Here is a 19814-nt window from a genome sequence, read left to right as displayed (position 1 = left end):
GAATATAAAATGTATGAAACATACTTTTGTGCAATTTTAGCAAAAGATTTAAGATATCTTTCGTTCAATTTACTTCGGGTTGGAGAGTATTTTTTCAACATGGCTGCCTTCATGGGACGAATTTGTCAAGGAAAATGTTCAATAGCTTTTGTCATGAGAGGGGTTTTACCTTGTGTTAATACAAGTACGCAAAAATGCCTTTTAAGAAAATTCTCGAGTTCTCCCTCATGTTAAAGCTATTCTATTTAATAAATTTTTATCGGAATCAATTACACATTACACCTTAACTCGAATTTCCTTTAAGATGATTGATCAAATGTTGGTTTATGTGCATTTTAACCATATTTTGGGGAAGATCTACTCTTCAAATTTTATTCAAATCAGATCGGGTAAATGAAGGTGTTAGTTTCTTACAATCTAAATCAATGCTCAATCCAATTAAAATCAGACTTCTTAGACAGTTAGATCCGGGCAGTATACAGGTTGGGAACACTTCCCCAATAGCGAGATATTCTCGCTAAAACGCGATTATCCCTCTCTAGCGAGAATAAATATATCCCGTACAACCGAGAAAAACACCCACGGAGTACATCTTTTCGTGATTCACGTGAAAAGAAGAAAAAGTGCTAAAATGTCTGATACTTCTGCAAATATATGAATCAAAACAAAAACACTCACGATGTGTATTGGATTTCAGACTGCTTCCCTCTTACGCAGCAACTTTGATATGGAATTTCATGACTGTGTTGTCAATTTCATAGAAACAATTCGCATCATGTTGAGTGCGTGTCGCACTTATTCAGCGTTGCACGGGATTTGCCATTATTTTCAATAAAGACGCCAAAACACCTGTTTATGGTAATGTTTATTTCTCGCTAAAGAGGGATAATCGCGTTTTAGCGAGAATATCTCGCTATAGGGGAAGTGTTCCCAACCTGGTATACTCTGACAATCAGACATAACCCGACTAGGAGTCATATTCATGTGAGGTAATCAGCGCGTTGCCTATGAAATCATCGGTTTTCACAATTCAAGGAAAATGGCTGTGATTGTTTGGTTTGAAAGCAAACACATCACAGCTATATAAAGATATGATGTCACAATGCACCGTTTACGTCGACTGGCGTTATGGCGTCGACTGGCGACTGGCATTGTAAAAACAAATTCGTATTGTATAATAAAAGTCTGCAATGTACAAACAAATTTGTACAGTAATTGTATAATAAAAGTCTGATAGAGAAATAGATTATTGAAGTATCAAAAATGAAAGTTAAGTGATTCAATAATACTAAGGTAACAAACATTTTACATGAAATCATACTTTCCACATCATTCATCCACATACCATGGTATATTTACATTATATTTAGGTACCCAACTCTTTTATTCTAAATCATAGATATTAATCAAGTCATAACCTTTTAAAGTCAATTAACAAAATTAAAAAATATTGAAGATATGATATTTAATGAAATTCCTAACATATATTGTGTGTCACTTCAAAGAAAAAAGAAGGGGTAGTTTCAAAATGTAACAATTGCCTGTACTTTCACCTGTTGTGATTGTAACCTATATAACACTTATAACATCAAATTATGTCTCCCCTCTTTCAGGGGAAGACATATCGTTTTTATATGCCTGTCGAAGACGGGACGTATTATGGTATGGCGTCATCCGTCTGTCTGTCCGGACCTTGTGGGCAGGATACAGACTGAACCATAAGCCCTAGGACTTTACAACTTGGTACATTTGATCACCATGATGAGAGGAAGATGCCTATTGGTTTTCAAGGTCAAAGGTCAAGGTCATAGTATCACTTATTAGGAAAACCTTGTGGGCAGGATACAAACCGAACCGTAAGCTCCAGGATATTATGACTTGGTATATTTGATCACCATGATGAGAGGAAGATGCCTATTGTTTTTCAAGGTCAAAGGTCAAGGTTGTAGTATCACTTATTAGGAAAACCTTGTGGGCAGGATACAAACCGAACCGTAAGCTCCAGGATATTATAACTTGGTATATTTGATCACCATGATGAGAGGAAGATGCCTATTTTTTTCAAGGTCAAGGTCATAGGTTTACTTATTAGGAAAACCTTGTAGGTATATAGACCGAACCGTTGGGGCTAGGAGTGTCAAATTTAATACGCATATACCTTATTCCAAGTGGAGGAAGCCTATTGTTTCTCAAGGTCAAAGGTCAAGGTGGTTGTAGCAGGATACAAACAAAACTGTTGTGGCTAGAAATGCCAATACTTTTCTTTTTCAAGTTTTAAAGGTCAAGACTGTTAGATGGCATGCTTCACTTGATAATTTGGTGCCAAGTATAGCTTGTGAACTTCCAAGTTATACTGTTTCAAGCAAAGGTGTGTGGTATATTAGCATATTTATGAAGTAGCGCATTCTAAGGCTATCCCTCTTTATATCTTGATATCCATTTCTACAAGCATAATAATGAATTAGCTCACAGAGGACAGTGCTAACTTTACTAAAATATGAATCCCACTAAAATATGTTTTCCTTGAGCAAAATCTATGGGCATATTATGCCATGTTGGCGTTGCTCTTGTATTGTCCATCTGTTTGTCTGTCTGTCTGTCACAAAATCTTGTGAACGCTTCTCCTGCTATATGGGTGATCAGATAGACTTGAAACTTTGTACAATGCTTCATTGCCATTTGTAGATGTGCATATTGTAGGGACAGGAGAATCCAATTATTTTCGTAAAAGTTATAGTGGATTTAAGAAGGGTGGAGGATGTAAAATAGTTTGTGAACACTCCAATATGGCTTATCAGATAGATTTGAAACTTTGTGCAATGCTTCATTGCCATTTGTAGATGTGCATATTTGTGGGATGGGAGGATCCAATTATTTTTGTAAAAGTTATAGTGGATCCAAGAGGGGTGAAGGATGTAAATAGAATAGCTTGTGAACACTTCTCCTCCTATATGGCATATCTGAGAGATTTGAAACTTTGTACAATGCTTCATTGTCATTTGTAAATGTGCATATTGTTGGGACAGGAGGATCCAATTATTTTCCTAAAAGTTATAGTGGATCTAAGAGGGGTTGTGGATGTTAAATAGCTTGTGAACACTTCTCCTCCTATATGGCTTATGAGATAGATTTGAAACTTTGTACAATGCTTCATTGCCATTTGTAGATGTGCATATTGGTGGGACAGGAGGATCCAATTATTTTCGTAAAAGCTATAGTAGATCTAAGAGGGATAGAGAGTATTAGAATAGCTTGTGGACGCTTGTCGTCCTATATGGCTTATCTGATAAGACTTGAAATTTTGTACAATTCATCAATGCCATTTGTAGATGTGCATATTGTAGGGACAGGAGGATCCAATTGTTTTCCTTAAAGTTATAGTGGATCTGAGGGTGGAGAGTGTAAAATAGTTTGTAAACACTTCTCCAATGTGGCTTATCGGAGTTCATAATGTCTATGTTCCTGCTCATGCTTTCTCCTCCATATCATGCAGTACATTAAGGGGAGGAGGTTTCATTTGGAGCACTTCCAGTTTAGTGAGCTTGGGAGACATTAGTTTTTCATAAAAACAATCTTTAGTTTCAACATTTCATTGTGATACAAAGTTTTGAGCATGGATGAATATATAAAATGCAACATAGCATGCCAAATTGTATAGAATTTATAGGTATTGTTTTTCTTTCTTTTGGATACAGAAAGAACATCCAGGGCTGTTTCTTTCACAGTAAAAGCCACATCACCTGCTAATATCAAGACATCAGGCTCCAAAAAAGTGAGGTTCCTTTATGTCAATATTGTTGGGTGATGTTAAATACTAGAGGTGCAATGTGTGCAGACATTTGAAATATCGTATTGACAAATCTAAATGAAGAAGAACTGGCTTTGTAATTTCAGGGTGGTTCAAAATCATCGGAGACCAAACAGAATGTCCATAAGCCAGCACCTGTCAAAACCAATAGTTCGTTAGGTATGAGCATGGTTTGAAATTAATGATCTAGTGGCTATTACATTTTTTCTTATTTATCAGACACCCATTTAATTAAAAATTTTAATTTTCTCCACACCTCAGACTCATACTGCAGTAAGTTTTAGCGGCCTTGGATAAACTAGATTCTTTTGGCAGGAGTTTAAGCATAGTATGAACTATGAAGGGTCTGGTTCATCAAGATTGTAGATTCTGAATATCACTTGGACCAACAAAGAAGACATTGCCATTTGAGGCAATGATATATATATAGAGCAAGAACAGAGAAGCGAATATACAGAGTTAATTATTTCTGATCGCAAAACTCAATGTACCAAGGCTAGAGATTTCTGATCACAAAACCCAATGTACCAAGGCTAGAGATTTCTGATCACAAAACCCAGTGCACAAAGGCTAAAGATTTCCGAAATGGCAGGATTTGTGCAGTGTAGTTTACTGACACATATTATTTTGAGCAGTATGTTTATAAAACTGATTTTTAGACACCATACTAGCATTGAATTGATGGAAGTTGATATTGTTTTCATGTCAAGACGTGATATTTTACATGTTATTTTACGAGGGCTGTCCGATATGTAATGTGTATTGTACAATATCTCAAAAGCATTCGACTCAAATAGTGAAATGAACATTACATCCCTTCAAAGTATTCTCCGCGGTTTGAAATACATAATTTCAATCTCTGAAATCCATTTCTGAAATGCGTCATGGTACGCTGATTTAGGTAGACCTCTGAGGCACTGACTGATGGCTGAGCCAAGGGCTTGTCGGGACTTGTGACGAAGACCAGATAAGAACTTTTTAAGTTTTGATAAAAGGAAAAAGTCGCATGGGGCTAGAACTGGAGGGTATGGTGGATGTGGCTAGATGGTAACCTTCTCCGACTTCAAGAATTGCTTCACAAGCTCAGATGTATGTGGTGGAGCATTATCATGAAGTAGACAAACATGCCTAAATCCTGACACAGGGCATCGTTTATGATAATATTTCTTGAGATTTTTTAGTATAACATCTCAGTAATACCGACCTGTAACACTTTTGGCCTTTGGTACTGGAATTTTTATGGCTTTACATGTACCATCACATGAGAAGAATATGCAATAAAGAACCTTCTTTGTGCTTATGGTTCTTTTGGCAACTACAGGCCTTCTACCGTGTTTAGTTAGCCATATTTTCCCCCCCAATTTTTCTTACTGATTTGAAATAGTGAACTCAAATTTCGTCACCAGTATCAATGTTTGCAAATTGTCTGATTGAATTTGGAAAACATTTTGAGCAATTGCTTAGCGGTTTGTACTCATACCCAGTTTTGGTCATCTGTCAATATATGCGGTATCCATCTGGCAGAAATCTTTTGGACTTTCAAAATATGCTTCAAAATGAGATGCACCCATGATAGCGATATGCCAACAGCTTTGGCAATATCACGAATCATGTATCTGAGCGATAGCAATATGCCAACAGCTTTGGCAATATTACAAATCGTGTATCTGCCATCACTTTCAAGTATTTTCCTGACGTTTTAGACCTTTACCTTGCCTGTTACAGTGAGTTTTGTGCGAACTTTTTTATAAGCTCTAATTTCTTCAATATTCTCAACCTGTTTCCCAACCATTTTTACAACAGTGGTCAACGACTGGCTCTATTGAAATGACTAAGTTTAAAACTATGTGGAGCTGAAGGTTCGTGTTTATACCGTTGGAAAGGTATTGAATAGAGCTATTCAAGAGTATCACCATCCACAAAATCGTGCAAAGCGTCATCACACTTTGGTACAATACACATTACACATGGAACAGCCCTTGTACAGTGGGCTATAACACCTGATGTAGTCCTGCAGTTCAAGTTTCTGATGTGAAAGGTGTTGATGTGACTATCATGACTATAACTAACGGTATGTACCAATAGATCGAAACACTGTTCATACTTCCGGACATTATAGGAGTGATAATTGATGTTCTCGATGTTACCACTTTTAGAATACTAGTTTTGAAGCCAATTACACTGCATTTCTGCTTCAACACCCTGATAATGTTAATTATTTAATTAATGAGTGCACCATTTTACAGACGACAGAGAAAACACGGTTAACACACAGCAAGCAGCTCAAACAGGGACTGAGTCAGTAAGTGGATCACCTTTAAGCTTAAAGAGATCATGATCGCCTTAAGTAAATTTGAATCTTAATATTGGCTTTATCCTTAAAAGTATTGATGCTCCAAGAACTTTCATAAATCAGTAGTCCTTTCTCAACTGATTGATACTAAGAAAAGTGACTCACACCACCACACATTAGCTCAACCTCTATCTTGCTGGGGGAAAATTGTGATATAACAAGAATTTCTGATTATGTGATGCACAATCTAACATAATGTCTTGCCGTCAAACTTTTTCAATAGTTATTAAGAAGTATAGTAAGAAACATGTCATTCAGTGCTTAATTTGTATACTGGTACAATAGTCTTTTTATTTTCAATCGTATCAGAAAATTGATAAACGATTGTGAAGATGTAAAATTAGTGCACTGATGTACTAAAGTCTATAAACTGATTGTGGACAAGAGTGACTGGTAATTGTCTCATTAAAAGTATGGTACATATCCATAAAACTATTTGAAAATAAATTTTTGTGACTATTTGAACATGCCTGTCTCTCCTCCATTGTTTTTGTCTAGTTTTGGTCTACAGTAAAACGTGGTATCTCTGAACACACTTATAATGAATCCTTAAGTGATTTTCTTTCCCCATTGATTTAAAACATTTTATGAACTTCTTGGATATCACAAAATTATCTTTATAACAAAGCAAAAAATTTCCTGCCCTATACTTTGCAATTTTACTGTACATATTTAGCATTCTCTGTTACTGAAGGAAAAGTTTGTTATGGTACAAGAAAGTTTCAGCATATCATATTCTCATTGTGATATTATATATCCTACGCCATTTGTGGCATCACAAACAAACGTCAATTCTAGATAGTTTGTTTACAAAATGTTGGGAAGCAAAATCCCCAACAATACAGTAACGTATATGAATGAACCGGGGGGGGGGGGGGGGGGGGGGGGGGGGGGGGGGGGCATGTGGTAAAAAGAATCCTTTGTGGTATGATATGATTTATCTTGTGTGTTTTCTATCCCCTTGTCAATATCATTTGCACACATTGACTTTCCAGTTCCAACTCCTTCCTCGGGGTACCAGGTGATGTGAAACATGGTGGCAATATTTCCCGATTCAGTCAATATTAAACCTATAAATATCAGCTTTAAGTGAACAGACTATTTAGTTATTTGGAGCAGGAGTGATATTTCACTAGCAATTTCATTGTAGCAAACGCTGAAAGTGTGGATTCAAGACAGTCGAGGGCAATGGATAAAGACGGATCTCCCATCATCCGACATCTCAAACCATGCTCCAAACGGTAGGTTACTAACTGTAGACAATGGATAAAGATGGATCTCCCATCATCCGACATCTCAAACCATGCCCCAACCAGTAGGTTACTAACTGTAGTCATGTTGTCTGGGGACTGAACCAGCTGTTCACTATGGCAACAAAATATACACAGATGTCATATCTTGCATTCCAGAAATAGCTTTGTTATACACCCGTCTTTATTGTGTGTCCGTCTTTAGACGGGACGTATTATGGTACAGCAATGTCTGTACGTCTGCCTGTCTGTCCATTCGTTTGGGGTTTTCTGTTTCTAATTTCATTTCCCTGTCACATATCAAGCTGAAACTTGCTATGTAGCTTCTTTGTGGATCATTTTAGATCATATTGCAATTTTGATCCATTTTGACCTCTTTTGCAAGAGTTGTACCCCTTTATTAGGTCACCTGAGTTTACTCAGGTGACCTATTGCAATTGTTGTCGTCTGTCATCGTGCGTTAACAACTGAACTTTTTTAAAGTCTTGATAGCTACCAGTCCAATTTGTTTCAGTTTGGTATTAAGCATCTTTGGGACAAGGGGGACATAAATTGTAAATTTCAGGCCTCCTGCACCCCTGGGGCCCTAGGGGCAGAGCAATAACTACCCAAAATTAACCAATTTTCAAAAAATTTCTTCTCAAGAATTGAACATATGCAAGATAAACTAAATGCATTATGATGTAGATAGTATATAGTATTTATATGTAATAATAATTATCATTTAAAGGCACTGGGATGATATATTATTTAAAATATTTTGCTAAAATATTTGTGGGGATATTAGTTCACATCTAGATGTTATTGTGCAAGTATGGAAATTAACCACGATTCGAATTGACCGGCTACCTAACATGGCTACGTCAACAAACGAAATCATTTGAAGCTGAAAGTTTTCAGGTCGTATGGGGCTTTAATGAATATTTGAAGGTATGTTTAGACACAAGTATAGTAGGAAAATATGTTAAGAATTTTTTGATATGAAATTTATGAGACAGCAACTCAAGAATACAACGATATAAGGCCTCAACCGTGCGCAGCTTTTTGTGCGCCGTAAATCGAAGGTTTTTATAAGGGGTAACTCGCTGTTATGTCAACATATTTTTTCAGAGAGCTACAGTTCTGCAGCTACGATAAGCATTGGTACCCACTGCATAAACACGAAAACATATTTTGCACCTCACTGTGCAAAAGAGTTCAACAAAGGGAAATAACTATTGGGCAACTCGGAAATTGCATATTCCTCTCACATTTTAGAAGCTATGGTATTCGTAAATAACTTGGAAGATGCGCATAGTGCAAGGATTTTGATTCTCAACAATTTTTAATATTCTTTGACATTTTCAATTTTGAGCGGTTGTTGAACTTGCAGGTCAAATTTTACACAGAACTCTTGGTTTGTCTATCTACCTCTTGTCACAGTTTAGGCTAAGACCCTTTATTCATACAGTGCAAAGAAAGTATGTCACAACCTGAAACGAAATGAAGCAAATTTCTACAAATCATGGCATATGAAAAACACCCTACATACACGAGTGTATTATGTACCGTTTGTGGTACTCTTGTTATGCTATTGTTGTTAGTTTCATCACTGCTCTAGGGTTCACCTAATGCAATAGTAAATTCAGCTGGGAAGTCAGTTTGTGACAGTGAAAATTACAATCCTTCTAAATTTCATGAATTCTTTAAAGGGCATTTTGCTGCTCAAAAAATGCATTAAAAAGAAAACCATTTACACTACAAAATGTACAGATGAATTTACATAAATGTACTGTTAATTATCTTTGAAGCAGTTGCCTGTGATTATTTAGGTAACTGGTGGTTTGCTAGGCTAATCATGTCAATCATATTGGATAACTGATTGACAAACATCACAGGTTACATCGATGTGGCTGATATTAATAAGTGTAAACTTGAGTCTGTAAACTTGATTTTTATACTCATTTTTCACGGTATCTTTAATCTTCAGAATGTGCAAAAACCCTCGAGAAAATAGATCTACTAATACATCGTTGAGGTTGTTTATTAAACACGGTAATAAATAATGTAATATCAATTTCATTAAAATTTATTGGAAATCGTTTAATGGTTTCAATTTTATCATGTTATTGAATTTCATTATAAATATCAAGATCAAGCTTTGAATCAGAATTCAGGGGAGAAATTTCATGAGAGATACATGTATATACGCATTTTAACAATAATAAAATCTGTGCAATCTGATTCACTTTCGTAGAACATGTTTTTGAGTTTGTAGTCCTTGATATAATACAAATTGCAGGGGCACTTGTGTCTATCATACATCTTGATTTTAGTATCATGGTGGGTTCTGCAATGACTGAATATGTGTAGGTGTTGACAGACGCATGGAATACAGAAATATGACATCACACACATTGATAACAAAAAGGTCACATGGCACACAAAATTTACAGCAGCTGATATAAGTTTTGTTTCTCTGATGTTTACAAGTGCATAATTCTACCGGACAATTTCGGAGTTCAATTTTTCAAATGATTTTATTCAAGCTATTAACACAATTACTTATACTTACCTATTTTCAGGACATTCATTACGATTCCCTGGACGGATCAATTACATATAGTTAGAGCTTCTAATCCCTGGTCATTGTTATCAGGGCATGTATAAAGGCAATTTGACCTTTTGCACCTGAACGTGGATGGCATGGACAATTTTGCAGTTATGTCGTGTTTTTAGCATGCAAGGAAATCCATTCTACATATGTATATGAGGGGATGGGGTTATACCAAGGAGACACTGTTTTATTGTGTATTAATTTTTTTGTCAGACCGAGTCCAACTTAATTTGACAGACAGGCTGCAGAGCAATCAGATTTGGTCAATTCCCAATATCTACCAATCCAAGGAAATACTGACCTTAGCTTCTGAAGCCAAGCGGTCAATCCTCATACAGTGTAAACAGGGGAAAACCTACATGCAACATTTCCTAGCCGTGTGTGAGGGATGGGGCGCTGTGTCTAGGATAGTCATCATAAACCGCTCGGTCAGTATCGGCACCTGCAGGTGTGTACACACACAAAACCCTGTTGTAGGGCTGGTGTTTTGGCAAACCTGAATGGAAACTTTATGTGAGCTTTTGTGATAAAATTCTATGTGACATCTGTCCTGTTAGTCTGTCTGTTAACTTTTCACATTTTTCATCTTCTGATGAAGAATCACTGGACCAATTTGCACTCAGTTTGGTGCAAAGCATTCCTCTGGAAAGGATTCAAATTTATTTTCTTCAAAGTATGGAGGCTGATACATATTTGTCTAATTGATGTGAATTCAGCCTTCAATATATAATGTAGAATTTAGTTTGCTCCATTGGTAGCCTTTGGTCAACATGAAGCCACGATGATTATTTTAACTTTCACATAGAAATATATATAGCAATTTCTTTGAGAATCCTCTGGTCAAGAACAATGCCACAATTTGATTTGAAAGAAACCTTATTTAGTGTTGATTCAAATAAGATTCTATGGTCAGTGCAGATCCACGTAGGGGTTTAAAGATCAAGGTTATGTCACACAAGGATTGAAGTTGAAAAAAGGCCATTTCAAGTCGTAGATTTCACATGAATCTTCACATTTTTAAGGAATCTAATTACTATGTAGAATTTGGCTGATACCATATAAATATAGCCATTTCTTTACAGACTGCTCTTGTTACGTATGAAAATGAAAGTGATGTTGCTAAGATTACCTCTGGTGTTTATAATGAGGTAGGTATTTCAATTTCTAATTTCTGTGTAGTCATAACTGTCAGAAAAAAGGTGGCTATTTTATTTTTATTTCAATTGATTAATCTTCGGTTGTTTGCTTGGACGAGCAATGTGTTATTATATCGTGATATTGAAGATTTGAGAAGGAAGTTTTAGCTTCTGTGTCTTTGTCTTTTGTCTGTTACTTTAACCTTTACTTCTGAATGAGACAAAATGGAGACTTCATCCATGATGAACTGAAAAGTCAAGGTCAAAGTTATTTTGCTAATAAAGGTCAAGGTTATTGATTAAGGTTAAGCCAAATCTGACCAGTTTCAATGGCAATACTCAGGTGCAAAGTGTTTTATAAATACATTTTATTGAGACTTTTTTTTTCTTTTTTTCAGTCAAAGTCTGAAAAAATAAATCAATTAGAGAAAAGGATATTTCGATTTGCAAAGCAAAGGAAGGCTGCTGAATCAAATCTTGAATGTGAGAATGTAACTGCATTATCACATAGTAATCTTCACGAAAAGTTGATGAATAAAAAGGTAAGGCATTAAAAGAATGTGTACAGGTAGATCGATCCTCATGTGATATCATAGGCTATTGAAAAATCTTTATTTAAACTTTGCGCATGATAGAAATATGTCTTTCAGAGGAATTTTATTCACTGGATAAAATAAAAATACTGGTAAACTATTGATACTGAAAAAGTTTTGTTTTTTTTTCATAGATAGTCAATTATTTTTAATTTTAAAAAGTTGTCAAGGGCAATAACTCTTATGCAGGCAATTCCTCTACTGCATGTTTATTATACAATGATTTCCCTAATATTCACTATTAATTTTTACATATTTATGAATTAGCAATTTTTTAAACTGTTGACATTTAGAATTTGTCATTTCAACAAGTTCTTATTCTATTTTTGTTATTCTGTTTAACGAAAATGTGTGGTTTTTGTATGCTGATATATACATGTACTTCTGTTTTTACATGTCTGACATTCTTAAAAGGTGGCAACATACACATTTTCTTTAATTATTAATTAAATTAAACAATATTCAGTGGAAATTAATACAATTTTTCCACATTCAACCATTAATATTGATAAGTTACATGAGGATCGATCCACCTTAAATGAATTTTCAAGTTCTCTTTAGTTGAATTGAACACCCCCTATAAATTAAGGTTTTTGCTCTCTTTAAATGAATTAGTGCACATTAATAGAATTTGAGTGTGCTATGACTGATTTAAAGAGAGCAGCAGTACCAGATATCAGAACCATAAAATTTTGGAACTCTTCAGAAAAAGAAGTTACGAAGATTATGCATCACTTGGGCAACTCTTGTATACAAATTAGTGATGGCTAAAGATTATTTATTTCTGATACAAAATTAATATATCTGCTCAATTTGAAGATTATTTTTTCAGAATGTCGTGAGCAAATGCCCTAGTACCAAAAACTTGGGTTACTAGATTAAATTTCTGGTGTTAGGTAGAGGAAGACAATGCAAAAAATTTACTCTGAGATTTTCTCGAGTGGTTATAACAACCGACTGCTATGAAATATAAATCACATTCTATGCATATATCTTTAGTCGCGTACGTGTGGCAACCCCCACCCCCACTTTTCTTGACATGTGACATACTTGTGGCATTATTATCACATACACATGTACAAAGTTCATTACTTTTACATGAAAAATTAATCTATTCATTAGATGGTAACTTTTTATGGTAGTGGAGATGTAAGGTTGAACAGATGAATTGAACTCGTGTACTGAAGGATAAACACCACCCCAACCCCCTTCCTTCCAAGTTTGGGGTTTGGGCAGAACTGCTTTTCTTGCTTACTAAGAATTTTTATACAAATATGAAGGCAACTTTTTTCTCCATTACTCCCTAACCTTCCATTTTCACAAACAACACTGAGTGCCTGAACTCACTATATCTGATCTGATAGTAACATGTGCTTGTTTAATGAAAAGCTGCCCAAGTTAGTGGAGAAAGCAAGATCTCATTGGACATAATAAATATTAAAATCGCGACAGAATTGGAGACGAAATAATGGTTCCGATATTCCATATTCAGTTTAAGAAAGAGAGAGAGCTGCAATTTAATTATAGTGTGCAGTAATTCATTTATGGATATCTCCAAATGAAATAAAGAGCTTTCTAATTAGAATTTAGGATATCTTTAACTTAATAAAAGGTACATGTATCTCTAATTGTCTGAAAGTATCACCAAATAATTAGTTTAGAGAATGCTACTAGTATTTTTGTATAAGTATAGGCTGAATATTGGTTTTTATTTGGTGCTCTCTTTGATTCAATTAAAAAGCACTCTAACTGTCACTTAAAAGTGCACTAATTCAATTGAAGATAGCTGTGCAATTCAGTTACACTTAAATTACAGTTTTACTTTTGAATTGTATGTCAGGGAGATGTAAATCAATTGATGTTGATTGAAGTTGAACCTCTTTCCAAATGAATGGATGTGCTGATTGATAATCCTTTTAGAAAAAGCATAATTATCTCCAAATAATTAGAGGAAGTTAGTATATATTAATTAAAGTCAAACTTTGCATTACACTTACCAGAAATTTTACACTGTACCAGAATTTAGAAATATTTCTAATCACAATGCACTGGTAGTTACAAAACTGGAATAAAAACCCTTAAGTTTACTGAACTTTTTTTTTCACCTTGAAGTTAGGAGAACAGATGAGAGAGTTGGGAGACAGAGTCAAGCAGACGGATGACAGAAAGCGGGTGTGGTTTTTTGTTCTCCAGTGCATACAAGACATTCTGGATCTCTCTCATCCGGATCACAGAGCTCTGCCGTTTGGATCTGTAGTGAATGGATTTGCCAGTGAAAACAGCGACTTGGACATTGTTATCACTAAAGAGGTACAAATAGGTCTTTTCTGCTACTAACATTCTGCACATGTAGGGCCTGTATATTGTTTGGGTTTTTTCTGCTACTAACGTTCTGCACATGTAGGGCCTCTATATTGTTTGGGTTTTTCTGCTACTAACGTTCTGCACATGTAGGGCCTGTATATTGTTTGGGTTTTTCTGCTACTAACGTTCTGCACATGTAGGGCCTCTATATTGTTTGGGTTTTTCTGCTACTAACGTTCTGCACATGTAGGGCCTCTATATTGTTTGGGTTTTTCTGCTACTAACGTTCTGCACATGTAGGGCCTGTATATTGTTTGGGTTTTTCTGCTACTAACGTTCTGCACATGTAGGGCCTCTATATTGTTTGGGTTTTTCTGCTACTAACGTTCTGCACATGTAGGGCCTCTATATTGTTTGGGTTTTTCTGCTACTAACGTTCTGCACATGTAGGGCCTCTATATTGTTTGGGTTTTTTCTGCTACTAACGTTCTGCACATGTAGGGCCTCTGTATTGTTTGGGTTTTTTCTGCTACTAAAGTTCTGCACATGTACACTGTAGGACCTCTATATTGTTTAGTGGGTTTTTTTAAGGTAAGTCAATGTGATTTTTATCCCTAAGACTTGGTTTAAGGGTAGAAAACACACAACTATATGGACAAAAATCACATTCAATTCTAAAATCCTGGTAGATTGTTTATAATGATTCTGTGTTATTTTTACCTCATTGTCTATACCTTGGCTGTAAACTTTTTGTTTGCCTAATGTAATGAAAAAAATAGTGCAGCTGTGCATTATCTTTCTGTAAAAGAACATCTTCGAATCGACGAATATTGAAAAGTAGCAAATTTAAGTGCATGAAAATAATTATACTGTAAGATAACAATATAGAATAGGAATATACAGTGCAGTATGAAATTTTTTGGACAAAGTCGTATCACGATGGCCCATCATGGTTATAACGGTAATCATCTGATGACATTTATTTAGGAATATTTTACTTTATAAAGCAACATTTCTTAATCTATACAATGTATGTAGAAAAAAACATTTTGAAAAAATCTTTTAAATTCTTTTGATAGAATGACGTGCTCTGGATATTTGTCAAATGTTTTCATGCATCCTCTTCACTGATTTATCATCAGTGTGTTGAGAATGAAAATGATGATGTGCATCGTCTCTTCCGTCATACTGTTTTCTGAATTGCAGGGAAACTTGGGAAGGTCAGATGGGAAACCCGTTCTACAGAATATGCAGAGAGCATTACGACAACTCCAGACATACACCATCAACAGTATATTGCGTGCCCGTGTCCCTATCGTCAAATTCAATCATACTCTCACAGGAGTTTGTGGGGATATATCGTATGGGTACAAGTTACAAGATTTTCTGTTGTTTCAGTTACATGTGTCAATGTTTTTATTGGCAGTTAAGGTAGCTCCACCCTCATGTGACTTTGCATCATTATGGGTACAAACTAGAAATCAAAGTACTTAAAGTACTCGTGGGAGTTGAACATCGTGGAAATTCAGTTAGAAAAGATAGTACTGGAAGGGTAGGGGGATAAATGACTGAATATTATCATGATTTTAGATACAAATCAACTGTTGTTTTTCAAAGCGTTACAACAGCAAACATGGATAATGGAAGGCCCATGGGCCACAACGCTCCTCGAGTAACTGAAGTCGTGTTGTTGTTTTCTAGAATTTCACCCCTTTATATTCTCATGAAAAATGTGACCACATATTATGGCCCAAACATTCAAATCAATATGGTTATCAATGCCTTACAGTTATGAAGAAGTTTTTCCCCTGTATATATACATTCAAGTTTAATCCTAGTTATAGCTAATTCTAAGGATTCATTACTTGAAAAGGTAGTCCAATATGCTAAACTGTCACCTGAGTATACTACAGTCCTGTAGAGGATCAATGGAATGGTAAATAATTGTATAATAACTCAAAATAAATGAAATGCAAAAAAAATAAAAATTCTCGGGCATCGGAAATGCACAAGCCGAGTTGCGCAAGGAATGGGCATAGAGGGAACCGGCAGAAAAGTTTTCAAGAATTATCAAGCAGGGAGCAAAATTTTGCGTACATAAATTTCAGCCGACTTAAATCCTTTGTGACCTTGACCTTTAACCCTTGACCAAAATCAATAGGTTTCTTTGTCTCATCAAGGGCGATAATCCATCTAAGTTTAATTGAGATCCTACAATTTGTTAAAAAATTATAGTGCAGAAAACAAAATTTTCTCCAAATTTCAGTCTGTTTATAGCCACTGTGACTTTGACCTTGTGACCCCGGAATCGATAGGCTTCTTATCTTACTTAATCGATCTAAGTTTGATTGAGATCCTATAATTCGTTCAAGAGCTATGGTGCGGAAAACAAAATTTTCTCCAAATTTCAGTCTATTTATAGCCAGTGACCTTGACCTTTCACCTAGTGACCCCAGAATCGATAGGCTTCCTCATCTTACTGAGGGTGACAATCCATCTAAGTTTGAATGAGATCCTTTAATTTGCTCAAGAGCTATGGTGCGGAAATGAAATGTTGATGCGTGCCCGCCTGCCCGCCCAAAGGCACTTCATCAGATCATAAGCCGAGTTCGACTTCATCGCAAATCCGCTAAAAATGAAACACTAGTCAAATAATGTTATTTATTGCCAAGGTATTTGGGATATTATACTGTGGCTCAAACAGGGGGTGAATGAACCTGACAGTATGGAAAGCATATAGTGGAATCAGACTTGTGATGCTGGAAATCTATAGTGATTAATAAACTATACATGTACAAGATCCATAACTATTTTTTTTTGTCAGTTTGTGAGGGAGAATCCTCATGTCTCTTTCATCTGTAGACAAATAAACAATGTGTTTTGACCAGAGCAATTTCCAATCCTTTTTGCAGCATAAATTCAACATTGTGGCAACTGGGTTAAACTTTGATAGTGAAGTAATACATGGCAGCACCTTATCCCATGCTCTTAAAATTTCTGTTTGACACACACTCATGACATCCACTCAAACATTACAGAGTGCAGCAAAATCCCATTGTAATAGGGGATTCAAAATGGATAACTGGTATAAAATATGGCACATACTATTCAAAAAGGATAATGAATTTTGACATATTGATGTCTTGGAAAAGGAAATTCTGACATCGGGGCTCTAAGCGTTTTCAAACATTGTCATTTGATAAAAGTGTTCTACATTTTTAAAAATAGAGATTAATATGTCTTTACATACATCGGTGAGAACGTTTCCATTATTCCTAGCCGAGACATGATTCGCACATCTTTAATATAATTTAAGAGATCCCCCACCAGCACCCTACAAGGTTGTTTTAATTTATACTTCTTTCACCTGTGCCATATGCAAATGTTTGAAAATTTGCATAATCCTATAGTAATTCAACGGAATAAACCAAATTTAAAGAGCAAATAACTCTTACACTTTCTCGCGAATCAAATAACATGATAATGCCCAGTAATGAATAAGGTACACTCATTTTGTATCTATTTTGTGACTTTCTTTATTAAAAGGAACAGTTCTCTAATGTGTAACGTGCAATTACTACGTAATTCAATAACTTGAAGCATGAAGCAGTTTCACTTTGCCACCGGATATAAGAAATTTTATTTCGTATTCCGATCCCAATCGAAAGTTGTTGACTGGGAATGACGTTTTAATTCAATCTACATGTAACATCAAGCATTTTTTATATCACATTAAAAAAAAAACCAAATATATACACATACACAATGTTGTAGAGTTATTTCTTGTAAATTTTCTGAGGTTTCGCACCATATTCGATATTTCGCGCCACGGTGTCAATAGGGCTTGTGTGCAGTTGTCGTTCGTTTCCCTATCAATGTTTGTAGGTGACGCTGTGCTACAAACGACAATTTTCAACCTTATCTTTTATTTTTCTATGTCTATCAGTATCAATTTGATCGAAATCTTGTATTCAAATTGATTTGAATACAATATCATTGCATTTATTTACATGTCAATTATCAAAATTAGATTAATTCAGAAAAGTTACATGGATTATTTAATGGCGGATGTTTATAAAAGTTTATGTTGATTTACCTAGGAGTAAATCAGCTGACACAAAACCCCCGCTGACGACCACTATACAAATCAATACAAATTACTGCGCAGAAAAGTGCGTGATGACCCAGGGAGATTGAACATAGTTCAACTCCCAAAAATGTAGTTTAATTTAAGAAATTAGTCAGAAGAAAATGTACACATGTTGCCACCATTTTAAAGATGTCAGACACACATAAACAGAAGTGCACATCAACATCAGAAAATCTCACATTTTTGTTAAATAGCATAAAAAAATTACACATTATCTGGTTAAAATTACTGATTTTCATTTGAATAGTAAAAAAAAAAACCCAAAAGACATGCTACTTTATAAATATCAGGAAATACCCCAGAGAAAAATACCAGCGTAGGAGTTATTGCCCTTGACAGCATTCATTATTTATAAAAAATTAATTTTTTCAGTATGAAATAGTATACCAAAATTTAAAAGTGTTTTGTTAATAAAATGCCTGCAAAAGATATATTGTTATCATGCACAAAGTTTGATTAATTGAATACTTTTCCAAAACCTATGATGTTGCATGAGGATGGAGCTACCTTAGCACCCCTTGTCAAATAGAAAGTTGTAAGAAAAGGTGTTGGTCAGTGTTGACAATTTAGAAGGTAAAACTGCATGAATTAATGTATAATTAACAGCAATATTAGTAGATTCACTGTGGTGGGCAGATTCACCGCAAAAAATTAAACATTTTCTTGGTTGATCACGATTGGAGTTGTTTATTAACTGAAGTTATCCTGTCAGTCTGTAACAAAGTACTAGTTGTACCGTTATTATAGCATAATTAACTTAAGAAAGAATCAGTTGTGTATTATAGAAAGGTAATAATGAATTGTGTGTTATACCAGGATAGATATAATAATCCTCAGATAAAATAAATTGTATGTTATAGAAGGATATAATTATCCTCTAATAGAATAAATTGTTTGTTATATCAGGATAGATTTGATAATCTTCCGATAGAATAAATTGTAATATGTTATAGAAGGATATAATTATCCTTAAACATAATGAATTGTGTGTTATACCAGGATAGATATAATGATCATCAGAAATAATGACTTGCATAGTTACATCATTGAAATGTTTTTCCCTCTTTTTACAGAAACTGTTCAGGAATAAAGGCCTCGGTATACCTGAATGCAATAAGCCAGTTTTCACCGAGTGTGGTTCCATTCATAATGACGGTCAAATTGTGGTCGATTCACTACATGGACTGGTTCCCCCAGAAATTTGTTTTCACGGCCCTAGCTTTATTCTACTTACAGCAGTGTCGCGTCATCCCACCAATAGGAAGTCTCAAGATTGAAAACGGCAAGCTTCTCTTATTTCTTGTCATGATGATATAGTCGTGGTTTGAGCCATTTTTACAAAGATAAAGAGAGTTTCTAAAGCTTTAAAGCATCGCAATTAGTCCATTCATTAGAATAGCACAGACGGTGATGGATAGCTCTTTATACATGTACCTTGTTTAGACAGCGAAAAAAATATCAATTTAATTTTTTCATTCCAGATTCTTCTTGTGATTTTAAGAAATGGACCTGTGATGTTGTGCTATCCCCAGAAGAGTTACTACATGGATACTTTAAGTTTTATAAATGTTTTGATTTCCATAACAAAGACATTTGTTTGGACACCGGTGAAATTATCCCAAAG

The 19814-nt window shown here is 35.1% G+C and overlaps 1 protein-coding gene across 5 annotated transcripts in view; it reads left to right on the top strand.

Moving 5' to 3' along the window:
• The first annotated feature begins 82 nt into the window (after positions 1–82).
• Positions 83–19814, top strand: part of LOC125645959 (poly(A) RNA polymerase, mitochondrial-like) — a 19933-nt gene continuing 201 nt past the window's right edge. The window contains exons 1-12 of one of the 5 annotated variants that reach the window (XM_048871991.2): positions 83–184; positions 3696–3772; positions 3895–3967; positions 6055–6110; positions 7312–7402; positions 10221–10435; positions 11090–11155; positions 11542–11685; positions 13849–14046; positions 15247–15407; positions 19264–19472; positions 19672–19814. The exon at positions 19672–19814 is cut by the window's right edge and continues 201 nt beyond it. In XM_048871991.2, coding sequence (XP_048727948.1) covers positions 100–184; positions 3696–3772; positions 3895–3967; positions 6055–6110; positions 7312–7402; positions 10221–10435; positions 11090–11155; positions 11542–11685; positions 13849–14046; positions 15247–15407; positions 19264–19472; positions 19672–19814 — 1518 coding nt within the window. In that variant the 5' untranslated portion in view covers positions 83–99. Of the gene's footprint in view, positions 185–3695; positions 3773–3894; positions 5880–6054; positions 6111–7311; positions 7403–10220; positions 10436–11089; positions 11156–11541; positions 11686–13848; positions 14047–15246; positions 15408–19263; positions 19473–19671 lie in introns of those variants that run through there. The other 4 variants (XM_056141420.1, XM_056141421.1, XM_048871993.2 and 1 more) reach the window with 4 other exon arrangements.

The sequence above is a fragment of the Ostrea edulis genome, chromosome 6 (genome assembly GCF_947568905.1).
Source record: "Ostrea edulis chromosome 6, xbOstEdul1.1, whole genome shotgun sequence".
Classification (NCBI taxonomy): Eukaryota; Metazoa; Mollusca; class Bivalvia; order Ostreida; family Ostreidae; genus Ostrea; species Ostrea edulis.
The sequence above is the reverse complement of the archived record's forward strand: the minus strand, read 5'-3'. Positions and strand labels throughout refer to the sequence as shown.